The 25583-nt window shown below is 40.2% G+C and overlaps 1 protein-coding gene across 1 annotated transcript in view; it reads left to right on the top strand.

Annotated features, from left to right (window-relative positions):
* The window catches only part of LOC135469782 (uncharacterized), a 126662-nt gene that overhangs the window by 91413 nt on the left and 9666 nt on the right, over window positions 1-25583 (top strand). The window contains exons 4-6 of the mRNA XM_064748377.1: window positions 7643-8731; window positions 10050-10833; window positions 18488-19352. Coding sequence (XP_064604447.1) covers window positions 7643-8731; window positions 10050-10833; window positions 18488-19323 — 2709 coding nt within the window. The 3' untranslated portion in view covers window positions 19324-19352. The remainder of the gene's footprint in view (window positions 1-7642; window positions 8732-10049; window positions 10834-18487; window positions 19353-25583) is intronic.

Genomic DNA, 25583 nt, shown 5'->3' with positions numbered 1-25583 from the left:
ATCAGCACACCATGGATTTTTTATAGGTGAAACAAGCGTGAATTTAACCCATGTGAGAAAAACCCTCAAAGAAGATTTTAGCATAAAAAATTACAAAGATAGCCTTCGTGTTAGAAATTCTTTATGCAGTAGTAATGAGAATGTGTCTAGCTTTCAGATATGATAGTTGCAGTATCCTGTAAAAATTTCAACTTTAGGAATCGGCAAAAATCAGCACTTCGTCTAATGAACTCCAAGTTAACTAAGACCACCTACTCCTCTTGAAGAACCCGGATTCTTGAAATTAAGAATTTTGACTGAAATACACGCCATGGAGTGGATGTTCACTCTGATGTACACCTTTTCCAAAATTGCAAACGGAGTATTGACGAATGGAAACCCACATTATTCTGCGAACTAAATTGTCCCTCATATAAGTTAAATATTTGCAGACAGGGTTTTATTGTATGTCAAAATTCTAATCTTACCTAAGTTGCGTTCTACTCATTGTTTTTTTTTATTTTAGACAACGGAGAAGGGAGTACAGCACCCAAGGTATTTGTATTTCAGGGAATAGTTTTTCTGACGGTCTGATGTTTGCTCTGGTTTAGAGCATAAAGCACCCTCCCAAGAGTTGTTCAAACCAAATCAGATGTTCCTGTCGCCCTATTGCTTAGCACGTTGTCGCTAGACTATGATGTCTACAATGTTTTATGTTTGACGTAAATCATGTTCCTCTCGAGTCCCATGGTGAATTTGTTTTGCTCTGCTTGCCAAAAATTTCAGACAAGATTTGCCGTTGGGTAACTTTGCGCAACGCAGGGAATAGACAAGGGAGAGTGAACAAATACTGCCATTTTATTCTGAGAATCCGGTAGATGTGCATGGCTCCATTCGGTGGCGCCATTGTGTGAACCAGCCTAAACTAACATAACGCACCATGCGTTAAGTCACATCCACCGTCTAATGCTGTACTTAGGTGATTTGATGATGACAAAAATAGACTAAATAGTAACAATAGTCTGCGTCCACTTTCAGGAATGTGATTAGTATAAAAAAGCTTGTTCTGTACTGTATTAAAAAACGGCACCTAGCGATGGAACTTACCAAAGTGTGTGATGTAATTTGAGCATCTAAATATAGGAAGCAGGATATAATATAGGGTCTGTCTGGAGCTGACCGGCGCGGATAGCACAGTGGGTAGAGCGCCCGCTTCCGGAGCCGTAGATCCAGGATCACACCTAAGACTTTAAAAGAGGAAGTTGTAACTTCTTGGCGTTCAGCATTAAGGGGATAGTGCAAGGACTGGTTGACCCGTATCAGTATAAACGTCTAGATAAACTAGATAAAAGAGCCGTGGAAATCCGTCCTGCGACAAGGAGGCACATTACATACACCATAAGGATTCCTTTGTCGTCGTATGGCTGAAAAATTGTTGAGTACGACGTTAAACCCCAAGCACTCACTCACTCTGTCTGGGGCTTAAACCGGGTGTAAATGTCTGTAATCTTGTGGATATGATTATTCAGACTCTTTTCCTGAAAGGCAGTGTTTTTCAAGGTTGTTCTGTATGAAATTCATATGTATCGGTCTATTTTTTTAAATATTTTTTATATTTTTTTATATTTTTTTATATTTTTTTGTTCACTCGTATTTCGAATGACTACGTATCATCAAGAGATACGTATTGTACAACTACTGTGGAAAAATTCACTAAAGGCTGTTTTCAAATCTGTTATCCAGTCAATTTATTCATTTTAAGCTTGGTTAGAGACGTTAGAAAAAATGCCGTATGAGTGAACATATCTGTCGGTGAGATGAGGTAATAGGTATATGTTAGTGGTTTCGACTTTTGTTTATGGAGGTTCGGTTACCGATTTCAAACATGCATTTCCCGTTGGGAAAGGTATGCATTATGAACATGTGGAATATCAAGCTACTCAGTGTGTAATCTGATGTGCAGACGTACACATTTCAGCGGCTAGTTGTCGTTAATTATGCATGTATAATGACGAAACGCCATGCTTTTTGACGTTTATTCAATGCCTTCCAGCCGCATGCGCCATGAAATATGCACTATGTTTTTAATTAACGACTGGATAATGATAGCTCTCATGGATGGATATATAGCGGCAAGACCACGAAAACATGATAACAATAACATAACGTTATGGCCGATTATGCGAGCCTAGAAGTGTTGATTGGGTATATTCCACCTAATATAAGACGTGTGTCTTGAAGCTTGCTATAAACCACATGCCCGCTTTAAATCGATACACGGATATTAGATTGGGGAAACAGCCCCTTGGATATCGCCTTGGTGGCTTTGAAGATGAACCAGTGGCAATTCCCCGTTGAAATATACAAACTAAGGAAAGCAAACAAAGACTCAGACGATTTTATAACTGGGGCATGGTGGGTAACAATCGCACTAACTATCCACGCGGAAGCCAAACAACTACCATGTGCAACATGATTACTTTTGGGAATAAAATACGAAACAAGTTTTGTTTGTAATCAGGCCACGGTAATGAACATCTTGGAAACCGGTAGTAAACCAGGTTTTGTTAGCAGCAAATGCTATGAACAGACGTAACTGGCCTTGTGGTAAACTATAGCAGCGGTTGAGGTCCACGGGTTTCTTACCGCCAGTCAGCCTTACGTGCGGCTTGGTCTACCAGCCAGTTCCGCTTTTGGTGAATCATTCAATCAGTCAATAAGTCTTTTTAGTGATCCATTTCTCCATTTGTCTGTCAGTGAATCAATGTCTAGTTGAAAAAATTGTTCTCCAGGCCGACGACTCGATGTCGTCCATTACGTTAACCTTGTTAGGGATGCGGTTGTAGAGGACGGTTATCCCATTGGACTATCAATGAACTGATTAGGTGTCAAATTTGGACACTGCGGGAACTTTCCATTCAGATCAAAACCAAGGTCCAACAACGTTCCACCATTTAATAGAGCCGCCAGTCCACATTTCGTTTTTTTATTCTCAGTCCTCCTGGTGTGCTAATCCGGGATTGCAACTGAGTTTAACATAAGTGTCAAGTTTTATTATAGACCTGCTTGTGTAAAAAAAAAAAACCGTTCTGCTCGAGATAATCAGCCTGAAGTATTGATCCGAGCCACCTTCCTCGCTCAGCCTGCGTCTCTCTCCAGGCTGAGATACCCGCTGAGCAGAATACATAAACTGCTGCCTCACTCAGGAATGTAAATTCAGCTAAAAAGATTTCATTCTTGTGTTTTTACTGGAGCAAACCATGGCCGTCTGTGAAGACTAATCTTGGTGATAATTCCACATAAATGACGCATTGGAGAGTGCTTCGCCTCAAAGTGTTGCTTTTCTGACATAACTATCTATGGGGAAGGGGAGGGGTGAGATCGGTTTGGTTTCAAATTTATGTGCTTTTCATTTCAACATTACATATATGTTTCATTTGACCCTAATTACAAGTATAATTTAGATGTTGACTTGGTATTGCAATCAGTTCACTTTGTAGTTTATTTCCTCACACCTCTACCCTTTGTTCTTTTCCGTCAGTAGAGGCAGCCCCGAGTCCTGACTTGTGATCACGGGTGTTATTATTGTTTGATCGATTTTGATCAGGCGGCCTGTTGGCTTTTCATGTTCGTATCAAGATGAACGGACATCGATCAACAGCCACCGTCACCTTGGTTTTTATTTGATCAGGATGGAAACTCTAACCTTGCCCTTCAAATGAAGTGTCAATATTTTTACATTGCTTTAGTAAAATACTTTCCCCTGGAAATCCCAGTGGCGTAGTGTTAGCACGTGGGAAAGACATTCTCGTAAGACCGCTTCACCGGCGGGCTAATCCCTCTTGGTCCGTAGACCTCGTCAGCCAAAACACACAAACGCCTGACCCGCCATCGATGGTCAGGAGATCCTTCTAGAATGGCAATAATCACCGTTAACAATCTTAAGCACAAACGAACAAAGGCCCCATGCAAAGGTCAAGCATAAAATCTGATAGACATTCAATAATGTCTTGCCATGTTTACTTAGGACTGATGTCATTCCAGCTGTAAAGAATTCTGGAGAACCAGTTATATTTCAGTTGAATTATGAGATGACAAAAGGACGACTGCTCCATGGTGCTTTGGAGTATGTCATGATTAACATCAAGGAATCTTGTCTATCTATTCGTTACGTGCTCACATAAATCTTGTGTCGGAAAGAATATAGCTCAATGCCAACAAAATGAGATTGGCATACAATCAAGTTACTTTGAAGCGTAAAAAGTACGTTGGGAGACACTGATCCCGACGGTAACCAAACAAGACTTCCTTTATTTAGTGTTCATGGAATCTGGTGGCATCCATGTAGAATGAGGAATATTAAGGATATCGTTGATATATAGAGATTACCATGTCAGTGGGTGACCCGCGATGAGGTATCTACATCGAGTTGTCTGGGGTCGGGCTGTCGTATCAGCTGATGCTAGAGACAGACCTCAGACAAACAACTTTGCAGAGCACGCAGAGTCGTTGTGATTTATTTATCATTCACCTCTTTTATTGAAGAACATGAACGAGAATGAAATGACAAACTTGCAAGTTCAACCATAGCACTGAAATGTCTGATCACGATAATTTGTAAACCTGTAACAAGTATAGATCGCAATAAATATGAAATTATGCAACGAAAAGTGAAGTCAGATATCAAAGCAGATATTGTTATTTGAAAATAATCCGAAACATCCTACTCCATGATAACTGTTCAAAAAAAATAATCAGTTTTGAACAATACCACCTTGTCATTCGCTATCACATCCCCAGAAAGAGTGCTGACGTCATCGTCTGCTACAAAACCTCTTGTTTGTTCAAAACCTGGCTTGTATCGAATGCCGTAGACAGATAGGTATATGATACATGTTTTCATAAAGACAATAGTCTTCTGGATGCTAATGAGATGTAACCTATTTTTGATGGACGAAGCTGTTTTTCCGTGCCTTTTCAGATGACATTGTTTTTTGGTTCATGATAACAAGAATAACCTGCTTGGAAAGTAATTCTTACCCCCCCCCCCCCCCCCCAAAAAAAATCCATGTGCTTCTCATATGTTGTTACTTTACTCGATACTGCAGTACCACATGAGCATTGTGCGACAGGTATATGTTTACTGGAGATAATTTTGTTGGTTATAAATAATCAGCACTTTAACAAGATTTACAGCCTATATATAGCAGTTTTAATTAAATATGAAATTTAACTACATCGCAGTGGTATTCATTATTCCAGACTGCATCATTCTTATCTTATACAAATGTGCTATCCAATGTCAAGTTGCCGTTAGACTGGCCTGAATCACCCAGTTTTATGGAAATATACACGTAACTCTGTCAAAGGAAACCCGGGCAAGAAAATTGACTTTCCATTTGACATCTGTTCTTGTAGATGGCTTGGTTTTCGGCGAAACAGTAACAAAGGGTTCATTACTGTATTACGCTTTCATACAACTTCAAAAAACAAAACAACATCAAAAAAATTTAACAGATTTATGATACGGTTTGTGAGTAATTTTATGAACCATCATGTTAATAAGTCAACCAATAGAGGCTGGACCGGAACAGTGTCTAAAGCTTAATGTAATGTGTTTGAACTCTAATTGGCTGCGTGGAATTTGCAATTCTCAAGGCATGCATATTGCAATCTTGTCGATTTAAGTTTCTGAGAAGACTAGAATTAGTCTTCCACTTCATTTTTGTTTGAAGAAAAAGCCTTATGTAAATATTTAATTGGAATAATATGAACAGAAAATTGCTTTCACAAAAAATGCGGAATTTCAGAAAAAAAGTTGTTATTTTATAACAAGAAGAGTTGATGGGCGGAAGTTAAATGTTTTTCTTATGTTTTGCATCCAAATGCCATGACGCCGTAAGTGATCACCCTCTGATGTGGTTATTTACAGTTGCTGCTTTTGTATGAATCTGCATCTGATTGCCGCCATTTGCTCTATGAGTTCCCAGTGGATCGGCAGCATAACTAGAATTAATTGGGACATGCACATTCATTCGGTAGTCCAATTCCCATGGCGTGAGCAGAGTTTGGCCCCTTTGTAAGAAATATTGAAATCGCCTAGGGCCGGAATCTCCGATCGTACATACATATTCAACGTGTCTGTTCCACGCTAATTGAGATCATTGATTTACTTATGGCACCATTTTCAGGAGGATAAATATTTATAGATTTGGAAACAATTCATTATTCTTGTAACTGGAAAGCACATCTGTGGTATCGCCATTCCAGTAATTATGGATTGTTTTCTTCTCGTTACATAATTGTTATTAATTCTTACAATTCATATCACGTCCAGTTACTTGCATTACTTATTAACAAGCCAGTAATTCTTTGCTTCACCGTGAACACGTAGCAAATGATAAATTGCTGTATAGGATAAACGCATTATCCTATAATATAAAAAAATAAACAGATATCAGTTTAAGCAGATTTAGTAGTTTTATTGAACATTCCTTGCCATCGTAGTTTTCAACATTTTTACAACCCGTAATATCTAAACACTTAGGGGAAAAATATGCTAGTATTTTTTTATTTTATTTTTCATTTTTTTTAAAAGAAAATCAGACCTTTCTAATATTTTATTCACTAACAGCATCTTGTCATTATTCTTGTTTGTTGCTTGTTTAAATGTAGCATGTGAATGTGGATGACGTTGTGCGTTATGTGGTATTCCCATGTTGTGTATCACGTACACGACATTCCGCATGATTCAATATAAACAACTTTCTACAACGCCAAGAATTTCAAAAGATTCGAAAGTTAACCAAGTGAAAAATTTAGCCTTGCTGAAAATAAAACAAAAGAATTTGCTATATATATCTGTAGATAAAGAACAAAATAAATTAGTTTTTATACGGTACGGAATCCCCACCCTATTTTTGTTCGTAAACACCCAAAAGTGATTCTTAACCTTTGCAAATGATGAGTTTCGTTTCTCGTTTGTGTTCTTGTTTTTGTACTAACCGTGTTCTCTCTTCTCCCATGTCTGCTGTTGGTGAATGTTCTCTCTTTCAGCGTGCTACAATGTTTTGTTATTTACACACCGGGCTTTTCCTCGTCACTCTGTGATAACCTATGCAAACTGTGTGTCGCATATGTTGTTTACTCTATACTTCGGGACCTGCTGCGCAACAATTAGCATGCTTAGTGTAACCCCCAAGTTACAGATGTATACAACAACACACTACTGATGCTTTTTCTCTCTGTCTTGGCCGAGATTATCGAATTCCCATGTGTTATCCCCCTCCCCCTCCCCTTCTCTCGTCTCAACTCTCCTCTGGGTCATCGTGTATTACCTCCCCTGATTTGTTCTAAAGCGCCACCTGGATGTGCCGCTGTATCCGCCTTTAGTATGTCGATTGAACTGACAGTCCCTTCCCACAATCCCTCTGTGGCACATTCCTTGGGCTTCAAACCTGGTCCAAATTCCACGCGCCTAAACCCTTTTAAGACACCATTGCACACCACGACAGTCATATTTCAGCAAGCAAGTTCTGAAACTTTCCCATCTCTTGATATCTACCCTAAAATATTCTAATATGATACATGTTTTATTCGAAGTATTATTATTACTATTATATTTTTTTGCTGTTATTTCTACTTTTCTATTCACGCTTTGTAGGTGTTGGCAATCGTATCGGTCCTGTTCATCGTCCTATCCACAGTAGCTCTGACACTTAATACAATTCCGGACATTCAACGCCAAGACAATAACGAATCTACCGATAACCCTCACTTGGCTATTATTGAAGCCGTATGCATAGGTTGGTTTAGCTTGGAATACTTGCTCCGATTCTGGGCCTCGCCTAACAAATGGAAATTTTTTAAAGGACCTCTGAATATCATAGATCTTCTTGCCATTTTACCTTACTTCATATCACTAGGACTAACTGAGACGAACAAGAGCACGACTTCACAGTTTCAAAATGTTCGCAGAGTCGTTCAGATTTTCCGTATTATGAGGATTCTCAGAATTTTAAAACTTGCTCGTCATTCCACGGGATTGCAGTCCCTTGGGTACACATTGCAAAGAAGTTACAAGGAGCTTGGACTTCTCATGATGTTTTTAGCGATCGGGATTTTGTTGTTCTCGAGTTTGTGTTATTTTGCTGAAAAAGACGAACATGAAACTCTTTTCTCCAGTATCCCAGAGACCTTTTGGTGGGCAGCTATTACCATGACTACCGTGGGATATGGGGACATCTACCCTAAGACGGTACTGGGGAAAATTGTCGGTAGTGTGTGTTGTATATGTGGCGTGCTAGTTATTGCTCTGCCGATTCCAATCATAGTGAACAATTTTGCTGAGTTCTATAAGGATCAGATGCGTAGAGAGAAAGCGCTGAAGCGACGTGAAGCTTTGGACAGAGCTAAGCGGAACGGCAGTATAGTTTCCTTCCACTCAGTGAACTTGAGAGACGCCTTCGCCCGCAGCATTGACCTGATGGACGTCAACTCGGATGCTCCAAGGGGAGACAACTACGACTGTCAGAGCAACGACAGTAAGTGTACCAGCCCGGCGCCATGTGTGGTGAAGATGAACGTGGCGCCTCAGCGACCTGTCCAGGGGTCGGATTGCTCAGAGGGTAAGGTTTGTGGCCTGCACGACTCTCCACTTAACCCCAGCACTACTAACCTACTGGACGTAGACGAGGAATCCCTGCAGCGAATGACTGCCATGCAGCCAGCCATGTTGAACAGTAACATACAGGTAGGTTCAACATGCCAAGGCAAACGACGACCTTTGACCTTTGCATGTTTCTGGAAAGCAACGCTTTGGAAACAACCTACGTTGCTACATTGACTGACTAACTGATCAACAGGCCTTAGCTTATGACTTGCACGATTCTATTCTCCTAGTTACGCCCACAATCGACGTATTATTTAATACTTCAACCCATTATTGACCTACGAGACAAATCACATTTATTACATAATCTTGGTAATTGCATTGTCATATTTGAGAATGGGGAACTTTTGTGTAGTGTAGACTACTGTTCTTCCAAACTTTTGCGATGACGTTTTGTGGACAAACCAGTAACGTATTACCCATGCCTTGCAAAAGAGCATTTCATCAATCCAGCTTGGACCCGAGTTACCATTGCGCGTGAAATGGAACCGCATTGTTGTGCACAACTGAATAATGTGGTGTCGTTTGTCATGTTGAACGACACGTTTCTTTTCACTGAGTGCCAATTTTTAATAACTGTTAACATATTTATAAGTTAACCCGATACTGTGTGATTATTAATTGCATTCATACGTTCTCTAGCTTCTGATGACAGGTAAGTAAGTATGAAACACTTTTTTCTGTGCAGTCTTCTTCGTTGTTAATTCATACATACATATATTTAATTTGCGATTGTTTTTCATTTATATGAAGCTAATCAGGTTTGAAGGTTGAGGAAACGGGAGTATCCAAAGTAAAACATCGCAACTGCTGAACTTCCTGACAAAGGTGCAACGTCAAGTCGATTCAAACACGGCCAGCCTCATTGGTCATGCCAGCGAGCACTTTAACTGTTTTAGCTGACGTGGGTGTTACGACAAAGAAATACATTAATATGTGCAGTGTGCTAAAAAATTTAGTTCTTTTCCATTTTACTAAATATATTTTGTATCAACTTTACTTGGCTTCTTGATGGCTGGGCAGTCTAGAACGCCTGGGTCATGTCTACTATAGCCCTCGACTGAAGATGCCGCGTTTTCGAATCCAACTGTGGCTCGCTCGGTTTAACCCTAAAGTTAGGAGGTTGATCAGGTGGTTGATCAGGTGCCTTGCTAATTACTATGTTTACCAGTGGGCTGTGCACGGTTTTCTGCACTCATGCTTACGCATTTTCTTCCGTTCGTCGTTAAAACAGGATTCCAAGATGGATAAATACATGTAGGTGTTAACTTTTTATACATAAATAGGCATTGTCTTTATTATTACGATTAATGTTGAGACTGCTAATACTGATGCTGTTTCTGATGACCCATTTCCACATTTGATTTGGTCGTGTCTGGTGCTTGTTTTGTTCTGGCAGGAGCTGGGACCGTTCATGGAGATAGCCGAGAATGATTTGTTGGAGAAACGCAAGTCCAGCATAGAAATGAAGCCATTAGGTCGGCAAAGCAGCACCGCTAGTAGTGACACTTACACTAGTTGTTTAACTCATCCTCAGAACAGCCCATCTATTCCTTCACACGGAGCAGAAAATTCGAAACAAAATTTGTACGTAAATCCACTAGACGAGCCTGTGCGTGAATTACCCACCTATGATGATGTTATTAATGATCTTGATAGTCCAGCGGAAAAACAGAGAGACAGTCCGACCTCCTCGCCAAGGCAGATAACTCGCCCATGTAGATCGGCGACAGGGGGCGCCGTGAAGAGACCTTCCGAACAAATTGTGCAACGTTTGGACGAAGGGTTTACTGCTACATGGCAACGTGCAACCTCTACCTCAGCTGCGGGCAAATGCCCTCGGTCACCCAGAGGGAAATATGGCAACTCAGATTGTGCAAAAACTAGTAGTGGTTACAGTTCGGCCCCGATTTTTCACAGCGGGGATCGGGATAGACAAAAGCAAAAGTCTTCACTGAAGCGCCACAAATCCATGTCTCACGTCAAACATCCCCGATTCGTGGACGGGGACATAGAATGGACTTTCCGTTCAACAGACAACCTTCATTCGCCAGCATCACAGGCCACCGCTAAAGTTAAGTCTAAGTTCCGCAAAGCCACGTCATTGGCTAGTCGTCTTCACAGTAGCCCAGCCACTGGGAGGAGACTGGCCCACTACCATCTTGTAGCAAATCCAAAGTCAGGTAGGTGCTCAGTTACATTATGTAAGCATGTTTGAGTGAACTATTGCAGTGCCAATAATTATGCTGTTTATGTCGTTTCTTTGTGGAGATTGTGTCAGTGTTTAGGGGAGTATAGATATGCGTGTCTAGTGATACGTTGTATTCGAGTGGTATTGGAGGATGGAGGTGGAAGGGTTTACTGGTAATTTGGGGTTAGAGGGTTTTATTAGTAAGTTTTGATCAAAGAGCTTCGTTTATTATGTGGAAATCAAGACTTGTTACTAATGTGGAATTGAACATTTTGCTGGTAAAGTAGCGTTTAGATAGACTCACTTCTCTAGCTAGTTTAATTTTTTTGGAAGGAGTATATTTAATAGCAAGTAACCAGAGGCATGTTCTACGAACTGGATGCAACGCAGCATGTCTCTTTATGACAGTTACATTTCCCGTAAGTTACAGCCTCTGTGTAAGCCACTGATACTTAGTACGTACAGGTTTAAGCATCGTACACTTCATCCGATATCCTGCTAACGTCCAAAAATGTTCTTGAATTAAAAACTTGCTAGACCATGTATTTTCACAATGTATTTATGGTATATTCATGACTTGTCAGTTGACAACAGCCTCGTCAGCTGACTGATTTACAAAAACAACTATAATAGAAATAACGTTTAGGTGTAGAAACTATCAATTTTAGCGTAATTACTTCGCCGACTCTTGTGTCTTCTATGACTTTATCGGCTACTGGCCGTGGAACGGAATTTGTGCCTTGTGGCTGTGTTAATGCACAATGTTGACATGTAGCTGAGGGTTCTGGCACGAATATTGAATTGTGGACCCGGCATCAAGGTCACTGCTGTTCTGTTGTCTGACACCGACAAAGATCAGGTGTGCAGTACGATCGAATATTGGCATGATGCCCTTTACGCGTCTGCATCACCTTCGATGAGAGCCTGTACAGATGCATATACGAATAATGAAGGCATCTGTCACCAGAGTAAATGCGTTGCGTAACGCGCGTTGCTATGGCCAATTTATAGGACCATAATATTGGTAGAGAAGTATATGCTGACGAACCGAAAATACTATGTCATGTTATATTCCATTGGTGAGGTAGCAGCTTTTCATGGATTTGCGTATGCGCGTACAAAATGAAATTATGACACATTCAAAACATAATTAGTAAATAAAAATGATAGGGAAAGGGCTGCATGTTTAAGGATTCATTATAATCATGTCGTTTAGCACGAAGTACATACCCAACGCAGGACAGTATGATCAAATTTAACATGTATAGTCTATAGACAATCCTTTCTGGCTGTAAACCACAAGCAAGTCAGCAAGACATAGATGCGAACAAACGACGTCATTCTTCCACGAATGCGTGTAGTCTAGACTGCATGGATTATGGAGATGACTTGCTGATCGGGTGTATTTCCGTCGGATTACCTAACCAGATATGCATATTCTGCACCGAATATGAATCATGAGCCCTGTGCCTGGCACGATTACAAGATTCTAAACAAAGAAGGTTTGGTCTTCCAGCAACCTGCGGGTGATCGGGGCTTTCCCAGGGATCTGTCCGGTTTCCTCCTGCCATAATGCTGGCTGTCGTTGTATATAAGCGAAATATTCTTGAGTACGGCATAAAACGCCAATCAAACAAGATATAAAACCATCACTACAGCCAAGCCGTGAAGCTTGAATAACAGTTTCCCTGTAACTAATAGATAATGGATAGGCCTTTGACTGACTTACATGTGTTTTTTTACTCTAACTTCAATCTAATCTTCCACAGTCGTATTCTAAAGTCTAAGTTAGCCCTTAGACAAACTTTAGAGGTGCGCCACAGCAACCCGCTTGTCTGCATGCCTATACTCGCGTGATTGTCGTCACGCACTCACAGGTAAACCCTGTACACCTGTCATCACAATATTTCATATTCCAATTTTGCTCTTGTTTCCTCCTCTCTGCCATGTTTACATGTGATATAATCATTGCGCGCTTTTTGTGTCATCAGCGACCTGCTCTCCGGCGGTATCGCGCTCACTGGCTCCTCATCGATTCCTGAGCAGATGCCGATTGCTTTGCAATATTGCATAAAAAGCTGGCTCTGTGTCTGCATTTAAACAGCCTCTCAGGCTGCATAGTGGGAGTACCGGGTTTACATCTCGATGGTTTGCAACGGCGCCCCATTATAGATGTTATCAAAACGCAATTAAGAGTTTTCCCACTGGGCATAGCTGAAATAATAACAGGCTATCATATCTCCGCCCTTGTTGTGGCAGTTACTCGACCTACATTAATGCGAACAGCACGGTATATGTATCCAATTTTCCTATAAGCTTATATTTTCAATCACTTGTGGAAGATCGGAAATGGGTGGATTACACGTCCGGCTTTTTATAGTTGTACTCTATACATTTAGGAAATATATTTATGATTCACATGTAAATTCTTTTGCCTGAGTTCTATAACCGCTAGTGATTTTAAACAGTGTTTCAAATGTAACCCCCCTATCGCCATCAATTTGTGTAAATCATACTGTATTTGTATTTTTTCAAATCTAAACCGACGAAGTTTAAGTTTATGGAGAAATTCACGACCGCCACAACCGACTGAAACAATTACGAGTAAAATGTGTACTGTTTGTATCCGATCTTCAAGAGCAAGCAGAAAGTTTTCTAAAAAAAGTACACTAGTTCGATAGAGAAGTATTTTTAATACATAAGTCTGGAGTAAGCATGCCCGGTATATGGAAACTAACTTTGGAACCGTTCTATTATCGTAGGTATTTTCTTCATTGCGGCATAACACACCAACCGGTTGAATAAATAAATAAATAGATAAATAATTGTCGTCGATCAGTTGTATGTTGGCTTACATAGCAGTTAGAATTCATGTTGGGTTTAGTCCGGAATTTGCTTTAATTTGATCCTCTACCGACAAAGGATCAAATCTTTACAATTGTAGGGAGCCACCATGTTAATGGTTCGATCTTGTGTAACGGACGTATATCATTTATGATACCGAGACTGGCGAAACCAAAAACCCTGTACATAGCCCTTCATTCTTTGGGGAGGATTCTGTTTCCGGAAAACCGTAAATTGCCGTATAAAACTGTCATGTATTATTTATGTAATGGTTCCAACGCCCCCGTGTGTCAGTATCCACTTTGCCGTGGTCAGATGCACTTAGTCTTCGTAGAATAAGTTGTCGTTCTCAATTATATGTTCACATAAATGAAATAACCTCATTTTCTGGTCGTATATGGACTGGTTCATAAGGCATTTCATTCATACAGGAATTAATCGAGAACGGACTGGATTAGTTGTAGCTAGATAAAATATCAGACCGATAGACGAGTGCGCGAGTCTACACGGCCCGCAAATAAGCCGATAATTTGATTGAGTCTTGCCGCCGCCATTTTGCATTGGTAGCCCGAAGGTTGTGCGGTGACTACATCGGGCTGGCTTCAGGCATGCGGAACGGATGCAGGCCGGAAAGGCCTCATGCCGCATGAGATGCCTACCACAACTTTGGGATTTCTGTCTATCTTAACAAAGATATCAGAGAGTTTGTTTAAGTTCTGAGAGCATTTCTGAAAGAGATTCAAATACAGTGCGGTATGATGCAAATACAAGTATACGCCTAACAGTTTGTGCCCCAGATATCTTAATTTTGATTGGTTGCGATAAATATATTTTTGTGACGTTCCGGCATTCAGATAAAAGCTAGTCTCTTCTCTTCGCACACAGAATGAATTCAAGGGTTACAGGGAGCAAATTTATGTGAAAGTCACTTTAGTATAATGACAGAAAAGTATTTTGTACGCTCACATAACTTTTTGTTTTATTGAAGAGCGATAATGCGTAAGTTACACAAGAGTTTTCTGAATTGTAACCTTGTTAAATTTCCGACTCACAGAAATTAGGTGTAAGATGCATTAGGCAGATATACTGTAATAACTAAGTGTATCTAAATATCACCCTCTCTTTAACATTCTCAACTTAATCTCAAATTTTAATTAGTCATCCAACTGCGTTCAATTGTCCAATACAGCCTTTTAGAAGAAATTAAAAACCTGATAAAAAATCACGATTGAGTCATTCACGTATAACCATTAGCAATGCAATCATGCAGACAACGTTGCCATTGGTTTGGTAATTTAACTTGGATTCCAGATATGCGAATTAAGTTGGAAGCACTTCGGTTTAGGCATGACTACTGTTCTAATTATTCTACGACCTATTTTCTTCCAGATGAAAGTCCACTGCTGATTTGAGGTGAGTTGAATCACTACACAGGGGTTGAGCTTAGCATGTACCGTCAGCCAAGGGCAATTTGGTGTGGCTAGTTTCGATTCGTCGCCAGTAGCTGCAATAGATTGACATCCGCAGTAATTACACGAAGTGCACTTTGGAGCAATGTGTGGTCTTAAAAGGAAAAAAAAGTAAATATTGTTAATCGTCCACGCGTTGTTTCACTGGACAGTCATCTGTGGAGAAACATAAAAAAAAAAATCAATTACTTGTGGAAGATCTACATGGGCTTGTCTTCTGCATGCCGCCCCCGTCATGTTGCTAACCATGCATCTACCGGTGATGGTGATGAGAAGCCGCTTTTATCTTGTGGGTTTGTCGCTGTGGTGAAAGACGAACCCATAAAATCCTTTATGAATTTGTCACAGAACACCGGACTAACACCTGACATGGGCTCCTTACTCGTGCGTTGTGGATGTCATTTGTGGACGTAATATTGGATGTTTTCTTGGGCCTTGTTTCCATCTGCCTTTTGTAAGCTGTCAGTCAGTCAGTCAGTCAGTCAACTAGTGTCGACTACCACACCACCCTGGCACTGTGACCTCGCTCATTGCCCTATGTAGTAGTGCTTCAACCCTATCACTCTCTCCCTTGCCTATATTTTGTGCCGCAATAAAGCAGGTATTTAGATGACGTTCTCCCCTCAGATCACCCTCCGTTATATACCTCCCATGCACAAAGGCACCCCTACGCTTAAGTCTCTCACTCACTCACTCACTGATTCACGATCCTTTCACATTTGTCACGCCAAACAGCCAATCAGCAATAATCTCGCTTGAACACGTACAGTTAGCCAATCGTATTTTATCATGGGTTTCTAACAAGGTAATATACATGTAACCAATCACAAGAACAAAGGAGGAACGTAAAGAGGAACTGGCCGAAGACGAAATGGCCAATGTCATCGACGTTTAGAATTTATGTTCAGATCATTATTGGAAGAGGTCAAAAGCCAGAGCCGTTAATCAAACCATCACAAAATACCAGAGCTAAACATGTACCAGTCTCCCCGGAAACAGGACAAATGGTCTGCTAAGCAGACTTGGTCCTTCCAGACAAAGGGGACGCTAGTGTGGAATGTGCATTCTTGGTGCACAGGATCTGGCTTTTGAGCTATTCTTCAGACCATTCCAATCGAAATGTAAGCAAAGCCATGTGGTAAGGAAATGACTCCAAAATACAGTTTTGTCATTTCTTTATTCTGATGGTTCACTGATACTTGTTTTTACCTTTGGTACACCATTTGTTTTCAGGGTGCCATTTTTCATCAATATTACTATTATTTCATTATATACTTTTGTATGTAGTCCAGTCATTTTGGTGGTTAAATCGAAAAAGCAGTATGTTTTCAATGACAAAAATATATTCAAGAGGATGTACTATGACCGGAAGTACAATTTGGAGGTAATGCTGAAGTAAAGCACCAATAGTCAATCGACGTTTTATGTATGGTGCATTTGGATAAACGGTTAGAGAAGAAATACGTCTGGCAAGGCTTGGAAAGCTGCCAGATTATTTTGGTAGGTGACTTTTGTGAATAATTCATTGCAGTAGGGGAGACAGTCTGATCAGGGGAATCTCTTTCCGGTGTATCGTGACCTTTGACGATATGAGCCCGTGTAACCATGTCGCGTATACATCTGGGCACCTATTTAGTAGCAAGCCCAGTGCTAATCCCATGGTTTATCCTTCGTATTTATACTTTGAAAGCGACTATCAGAATATCACAATACAGGCAGAGCAGAAATTATAAGTAATAAATAAGTTCAGTAAACATATCCGTGTATGCTATTGTAAGAATCGTTAATGATTTAATTAAGCATCTTAGAATGCTGTGAATGTTTTGGGAGGTTCATTGCCAGTAAATCCCCATATCAGCCACGCTTTGTTTTCTCTTTTCTTTTGCATTTTTTTTATTTGTATTTTGGTGATACATTAGAACACTGTTTTTGGTAGTCTTTCACAAAATTTGCCTCTACATGTACTACACTTTCTTTTCTTTCTATGAAAGAGAATCGTTATTGTATGGCGCTGTTGTGAAATCATATAGGAACAATTGCCGAGTGTATTTTTTCACTTGTACTGGATTCAAGTATATTTGACTGAAACGGCAGCGATAAGACTGATTTTAGGAGACCCACCGTTCTCTGGAAGTCTTGTCGGCAATAATCCGTCGCAGGTTCATTTAAGTCGTCTTGCAGGAAATCTTGTAGATTGGCTTCCCGTCAATATGGCGCACACATTTCGCTCGCTCAGAAGATGAACATCTGTGCGTGACAAGTGGAAAAGTTCGTCTGCTACTAGCCAAAATATCTGTTTTAACCCTCGCACCATAAATGTGACGTCGTATAAATATTTTAGTACAAGTATGGCAAATGTGCCACTGTATTAGAAAGAGAAAGAGAACTGGGGCTGTTTCTTAAATTTATAGAATTAGACACGTAATACTGGTGAAAAATGTGTGCCGACAGTGAAATTAAGAGCATTATAGGTGAACTGCAAAGTTTTGTGGCTAAAAACTGAAAGTTATCAGTATAAGCAAATAATGATGACTTTTTAAATTTTTTCTGTTATGTTGTATACGTGAATGCAATTGTTAGCCTGGCAATTCGGCGAGAAATAAACTGCACAAATCTGGAAAATCTGCAATTTGCTCAAAACGCCATGGCGTGTTACCCTTCGATTTGGGAAGGTCGTGACGTCATAGTAGCTGTCAATCATTCATCTGACCCAAGAATCATGAGGCCATCTTAGTCTTAACTTGTATTATTCCTGAACTTAGAATTGAACTTAAACGCTACTTAAGGCTACATTTGACTGAAATCAAAGACAGAATCGTGATCCTGGAGCCTGCACAAGGATGTTAAAAAAACAAGCAAGGACTGTCAGGAAACCACCAATGACGTCACGACGCCATCACGAAACAAGGACAGGTCATGCCGTATACATGTTCCTCAAAACGTTATAGTGGACAATTATTAAGATTTATAGTCTTGACAACAATTTGTGTGAAATTTAAAACTTTCACTTTTGAGTGTGACGAGTATGGTGTGTGGAGCGGAATGGAACTTAGTTACACCTTGTAGATTTTTTCATCACAAAATGAGTATGACGGTCGTACTTCAGTGTAATACGTTTGCACTGTATTTCAGTCTTTTGTTCAGATATTTCAGAAACTTAAGAGTACACCAAAGCTTAAAGAGCAAAGTTGTTCTAGTCAGAGTGAAAGTCCATTTAAATAACGGGACGTTGTGTTTTTAATAATTGGGACTGTTTTGGATTCATATATCACCGGGAGAGTCCAATTGGTTGTCATGGCCCTTTGTGTGTAAAAACTTGTCTCCTTGTTTCAGGAAACACCTGGAGTACACGCTCATTGAACACGAGCCAGAGCTCCGAATTGCTGGTACCAATCCTCCGAAAATCCAGTCCGTCGATCCTAGACCCGCCGCCACCAAAGAAAAAATCAATTTTAAAAAAGGATGCAATCGACAGGGAGGAGATAGAGAATTTGCTGGTGAACGACGCCCCAAAGGAATTGTCCGATGACCAGGACGATTCCAAACACGACGCTTTGCTCAGCAAACCATTTGACCAGTTTTGGGGCCAAGATGGCGACGTGTATTGCGGAGAGATAACTCGATCACCGTCAAAACCCACCCATCTCCCCGTCAAGACAACGGCCACGAAGTTTCCACGAAAGACAACGACTCCACCGATACGATTTGACAGTTCCTCGGCGCAGAACGAGCCTCCACCAAACGACATGTTCGAAGAACTTGCGTTCAGCGATAGCATGGCCAGTCCGGACACCATTAAAACGATCAAAGAACTCGATAACTTAGAGCAGAAGGAACTGTGGCAATCTGACTCGAGTCCTTCAGATAATGATCTGGAGAGTCTGACGAAGGCCAGTACACCAGACGAACCGGCGTCCCTGTCACGTGACTCGGAAATGGATCTAGCAGACGACAGTTATCACACGGATCAAGATACCGAAAACTGTGATGATAAGTCGTCTCCTGAGTACTACATCATCGAAAAGGAGGATGTAAACAATATAATGTCAGCCCCGGTGCAAAAAGATCTCTCTTTGGACAATATAATGAATAATCTGGACAAGCCGTCGAACTCGGACGACGTAAAAGAGGGTCACGACACCAACATTGACAGCATCACGTACCAGTAGTAGTCAGTTTCATCTCCAGTCATATCCAGGTGAGTTTCTTACTGTCTCTACCTTTTTGCCTTATAAATGAATGAAGGGATGAATCTGGCTAAACACCAGGGGCCAGTTTCACAAAGATGTCGTACAAATCCGATAATCGCATATATAGGGCAATGGTACGATCATAGTGACGTACAAAATAGCGTACGACAAACGTATGATAAAAAATTGTCTTACTTGTACGATAAAAAAGTGTCGCTATGTGAAACTGGTCGCTGATCTTTTTAACTAGATTAAGAACTCAACAATTTGATTCTCCCTTCGAGTGTCACTTTGTTTTGTTTGATTCGCCAAAAGCAAATAAACAAGTAAAGCAAACTTATTCGATCTGGCAATGTATTTTTGTAAGCCTCCCTTACTTACCTCAAATTATCTGAATTTAAAAATTCCAAGACACTGAATCCTGGTCTTACATTTATCTGAATTTAGGAGAGTTTGTCAATCCATGAGCCGGAGTTGTTCAGTATAGTCCAATCTGTCGATCTGGATTTCCTCCCCCTGACACCCCAATCATACCTCGCTCTTCCCAACCCAAGCACTAATGGTGTGAAGCAGGAAATCCAAGCTGAGTTACTGCGATATGCAGCCGTCCTCTTGACGTTGTGTAGGGACTTTGGGAATTACGAATGGGTTTGGCCTATCTCACAGTTGTCTTCATTTATCAACTCCCCCCAAAGCATCTCCTTCAATTACGGAACTACCATTACGAGTCTTTTCGAGGGTCAACGCAAACCTCTCCCGCTAAATCATTGCTGTGCTATACTGTTGCGTAGATTTAAAGGGATTTTTTGAAGAAAAAAAAAGATCGATCTTTTTGAGGTTCCCCGTAGACGAGTTCACAAGCGTTGTTTGAAATATCGAGATGTCGATGTATTGAGCTAAATGTAAGCTTATTCTATCGTGAAATTGTCTGGCTGTTTAAAAATCAGGAAATAAGTAGGAACTGGTCGTCATTAAAGGTGATTGTCAGCGTACAAGAAGCAGTGATGTACAAAAATAGCCTCCAAGATTTTGTTGTCGATCTTTCACCTCCGCACCTCTGCAACCAAGACCACACAGCCAGCCTGAATGACTAGAAGATTCTGTAGAAGTCAATTTTGAAATACGTTCCAGGTTTGAATAACTTTTGAAATAAGAATTGACTTTTGTAAATATGTTTTACTTTTGATATATATGTGTGCCGCTTTTGACATAAATATGTTAATTACTTTTTGAAATACAAATTTACCAATTTTGAAATAAAGAAAGCACTTTCTTTCACAACTGGTAACTTTTTGAAATTTTTTGGTTTATTTCATTAATGGTAATATTTTATTTCGAAAGTAGGGATTATTCCAAAGGTAGTCAGTGGGATTATAACAACTTGTTAATTTTTATTCTAAAAGTGGTCAGTTTTATTGCAAACGTGATGTTCATTTAAAAAATAGTAATGTTTTGGCTTTTACATCATTTTTTTTACATAAATTTGACTTAAAGTGTTTCACGTCAAAATAAATCAAAATTGTTATCGTATTTTCCTTCTGTACATACGAAATATGGCATGTGGTTCTTCCTAATATACGCTTATATATAGAAACATCTGTGCTATTTGATACAATAAGATATAATAATATTTTTGAAAGATATCTTTATATGTTTTATGCTACTTATATCTGAGTGCTTATTTTTTGTGCAATACATGTTTTTTTATGCCACACTCTAAAATAGCAGGGGTATAAAGGTGTCGCTTTTCCTGTGAATCCACAGTTGTTCATATGTGGAAAACTTCTTGGAGGAGAATCATGAATCTCATGTATGCTTGTGTATGCGAGATCTTAGGTCAAGTTATAAACCAGTTATATATTTTTTTTTCGATTTAATTTTTTCCTTCGTTCTGATTGGTCGTTGCTATCCATTGTACTACTGCTCCCAATATTGCCCGCTTTTGGTAAACTTGCGCGTTCAAGTTTATTTTATATACCATTAAGTCAAGTAGGAAAATCAGTCGAATCCAGGTTTTTGCATTTAAACGAATTTTTCAGTTTACAGGCACTCAGATTAAAGTCTAAAACCCGTTTAATCGATACGAAAGTTATGTATATTTAGCGGGGGATATAATATCTATAAAATTAGCTTGTTATGCCCCATTTTTGATAAGGTCAGGGTCATGCATGTATGCAGGTCGAGTTGTTGGTAATTTGCTCATATCTTCAGAACTAATTAGAGAAAATTCCTGAAAGTGACAAGTTACATCTGGGATTAAGATAGGCCTCCATCTTAATGGCTGGTATGTTTTTTTTTTAAATTATATTTTCCGTGATAGGTATTAATGTTAATAATTAACGATGGCGGAACTGAACGTGCCAATTTTGTTATGGTTACCCAAAGGTATACAGCAGTCGCGTTTGACGTTTAGGCCTGTTGCACTTGCCCCTCCCCTTAGTTTTTGTGGACTCCTCTATGTAGGTAGAAAAACCACTGCGATAGGTTTAATTCTTTCAGTATACTAAACCGTGCCCCCGATCTCCCGACAAATTAGTGGCGTCCACCTAGCGTGGCTGTTAGTTTGATCTCTTTAATCTGTTTGCTACACATGAGCCGTTTCTGGTGACAGCTGTCGATGTTGGTGGCTGATTTTAATTAGGCCGCCGTAAGAGATTTCGTGATGCTACATAACTGACGCCTGGTTTACCTGTTCGTCTCTGTAATGGCGGTCACAAACTGTTCCTCTAAACGCGCCAGATGGTCGGCTTTTAAGCTGTATGCAAGACCGTGTCTGGAAAGATGCCAGTTATCCCACGCACAGGTTAAAATCGCTCATACATTTTGTAAATTGATTGATTGATTAATTGATTGATTTCGTTAACAAATTTCCTCTTATGTTATGGCGGTCAGATTTATACGCGGCGTAAAGAACACCCAGAGTGCCCGGAGTAAGCCGCTGACCTTCTCCAGGCACGTCACACACCATTCACCTGTTGATGGCCTCGCTCTAATGTAAAGCTCGGTATGGTTGTGGTTTGCAACGAAGAGTGGGTATATTTCCTACCAGTACAGTGGTACAGGTACGGTCGTCTCATCAAGTTCGTATGTTTTTTTCTTCAGTTGGACAACGTTAGTAGAATATTATCGTACATAATAATGCAAAGCATTATTCAATATTCCAGAAACCATAATCATAAAATGATTGAAAGCAGATCACCCTATTGATTTTAACTTGAATTCACTGCTTTGGCCTCAAAATCAATATATCTAGAGCAGAGTAACAACATGGTTTGTCGGTATTAATAAAGACAGTTTTGTAAAACCGGGCTGGAACCAATATAGAGGCTGCATTACAGCTGTGATTTGGCCTAAAATAATTATAATGCTGAGTTCGCGATATCAATACTGGGATGAAGCTGATGGTATGACTCGCCTGTAATGGACGCTGACTTTCCACAGAATTCACTAAACATCTCAATAACTCCAAAAATCGAGCCCGTTGATGTAAAAACAGAGGATGATGGTCAGGACATGTTTGAAAAAAGCCCTTGTAGTTTATAAACTATAAGCTGATTGCACCCGTACTTGTTGATTCAGTTATCTGAATGTCTGTCTTTATTGTGGAATTTTCCCCGCATACGAAAGATTCTGACAAATATATGTTTAATGATATAAAGGAATTGTATAGGGCTTAAAGTGATGTCCCCTCTATTTATTTTTCCATGTATAGTGGTGACTATATTTGACATACCCTAATGATTTCGTTCGTTTTACATCTTCGGAAACATATAAAATCTGCCCATCTTCTAGGCAAAACGAACTAACGTACGTTTCCATACATGTCTATACGATGTGCTTTTATTCCCTTGGTGTGCGCTTTCATTTATAGAGCTCCTTTCAACGTTAATTATTGCCTTCACATTATGGATCGTCATTCAGTGCCAAGAAGGAACCTGTAGTCCACGTTGAAGGAACCTGTAGTTTGTGCGAAATTGCCTTGCTGACACATGGGGGTAGATTGTAGCGAAGGCTTTAAGATTGGACGTTTTCTTGAAACTTTGCCATGCACAATTATATGCGTCCATCTATCTGTCTGTGTCCGAAATGCGTAACTCAATCTCGTATATACAGTTTACAAAGTAATGGGATGGCTGTACTGGAGACGTGAAGGTGTTTGACAGGAAGGCGAGATAGCTTGTCATGTACGCCATTTCAAAATTGAATTATTCCTGTGATGTCGTCGATGGTTGGCAAGGAATGGCTTCTATGAATGAGCCAGACCATCAATATCTGACCCAGTTTCTTCCAACAAAACACGAGTATTTGCGGATTTCACTAATGCGGATATTTCTAAAAATCTTCCGGTGATTTTGCAAATGTTCTAGTCGAAGGTTTCTTGGCACAGAATACATCACTCTCTCTCAAGCCCCGTTGCTGTAGCTTAGGATAATGAAATGGAATAGATTTATCTGAGAAGGCAAGATGATGGTTGCCGAGACCGTGAAGCCAAGTCTTCACTTTATTCTTCTTCATGTACATTGATGGGAAGTAGAACTCTCGTCGCCACCTAAATATGGAAACAAGAATGTCCATTTTGCGATCTTCAAGAATGGTCAAGAATGTAAATTGGTGGCGTATTGTCCCAAATTCAAGCCCATTGGCGCTGTATCCGGAGAGCGTTGGCGTCCAACGGAACCAGTGATGTCGTTCATTGATGGCAGAGGGTTTTCTGACACTCGTCAGACAGGAAGTTAAGACTTCGCGGATTCACGCTAATCTACCCTTTTGTCCTCGTGATCTCTGTATTGAGTGATCTCGAATTAACATATGCTCATTTTGGGCCCTGTTTAAACCTTGGCTTGGGCTGGATTTCAAGTATGAAGTTTTTTTGGCATCGTTACGATGATTTCTATTGATTCGTTTCCCAAGATTTACCCTCAGTAACTGCTTCAGTATTTTCAAAGATTTATTGTGCCAATCGAATCAGAAAATTCAGGGTCAAGGTCAAGGTTGTATAACAACTTCTTAAAGAATCATAGTTTGACATTTTTTGAGGAGTCTGCTTTTCATCATCAGATGCTTGGCATCGTGTACTTGGCATCGTGTCAGACTGTACTTAAATGAATTTATGCTATGCTTTGGTAGATGTATGATTGCGATGCACGACTGTTTCATAATATCTTAGAATTTATGTTTATGCATCAAATTACTTTGCAAACGCAAATCATCCGCAAAGGAATTGATTTTTACTGTCTGCTGTGATGGCTTTGTTACATTTACTCTGATTTCCTCTATAGTCTTGGCCCAGCCTGATTTAGGTCAAAATTAGTAGCCATTTTCTATACGGCATGGCTTGTGGCCGACATTTCTGAAGAAATACCTATAGTTGCAAATCGAATTCTTGTTTCGGTATTTTAAAAGTGATGTCGGCTCTAAGAATCACTTGTATAATGAATGAACGTCTATGACTGCTATACAAAAAAGGAATCGTTAAGTGAGTGCCTCGAGGTAGAGTTTTCCTTCAGGTCTATAGTTAACGACAAGCCAGTATAATTTGTTTATTTATTTATGTGATTGGTGTTTTACGTGGTACCCAAGAATATTTCACTTATACGACGGCGGCCAGCATTGTGGTGGGAGGAAACCGGGCAGAGCCCGGGGGAAATCCACGACCATCTGCAGGTTGCTGCAAGACCTTCCCACGTAAGGCCGGAGAGGAAGCAAGCATGAGCTGGACTTGAACTCACAGCGACCGCATTGTTGAGAAGCTCCTGGGTCATTACGCTTCACTAGCGCTAACCAACAAAGCCACGCAGGCCCCACAAGCCATTATAAAGAGCGGCTGCTAGATCTCTATTTATTGACAACGTCGCCCTACCCAAAAGGCACACCTGTTGCGAGCGAAGTATTAAGTTCCACGTTTTAAGAATCAATATGACGAGAAGCCGCAATGACGATATTTTGTAATGAATTTTTCGTAGTATATATATGCACTATGACCTTGTCGACTCAAATGAGTTTTATTATGTGCCATCTCACAAGAAAAGAAAATGTGGAATCTTTAGGTGGGTTTTGGACGAATTCCTGAGCAGGCTTCCACATAGCTACGAGGGACAGGTTATTTCATGGACGACATTAGGGGAGGAAATTTAGGGTCAGACGGTGTCTGTCTGATAAGAAATGTTGGACCATCGGGAAGAGACAAGGGAGTATCCATCCATCACATCGACTGGGCATTTGAAGCTCAGGGTTAAGAG

Source organism: Liolophura sinensis, chromosome 7 (assembly GCF_032854445.1).
Source record: "Liolophura sinensis isolate JHLJ2023 chromosome 7, CUHK_Ljap_v2, whole genome shotgun sequence".
NCBI classification, from domain to species: domain Eukaryota; kingdom Metazoa; phylum Mollusca; class Polyplacophora; order Chitonida; family Chitonidae; genus Liolophura; species Liolophura sinensis.
This window is presented reverse-complemented; position numbering and strand designations above follow the sequence as displayed.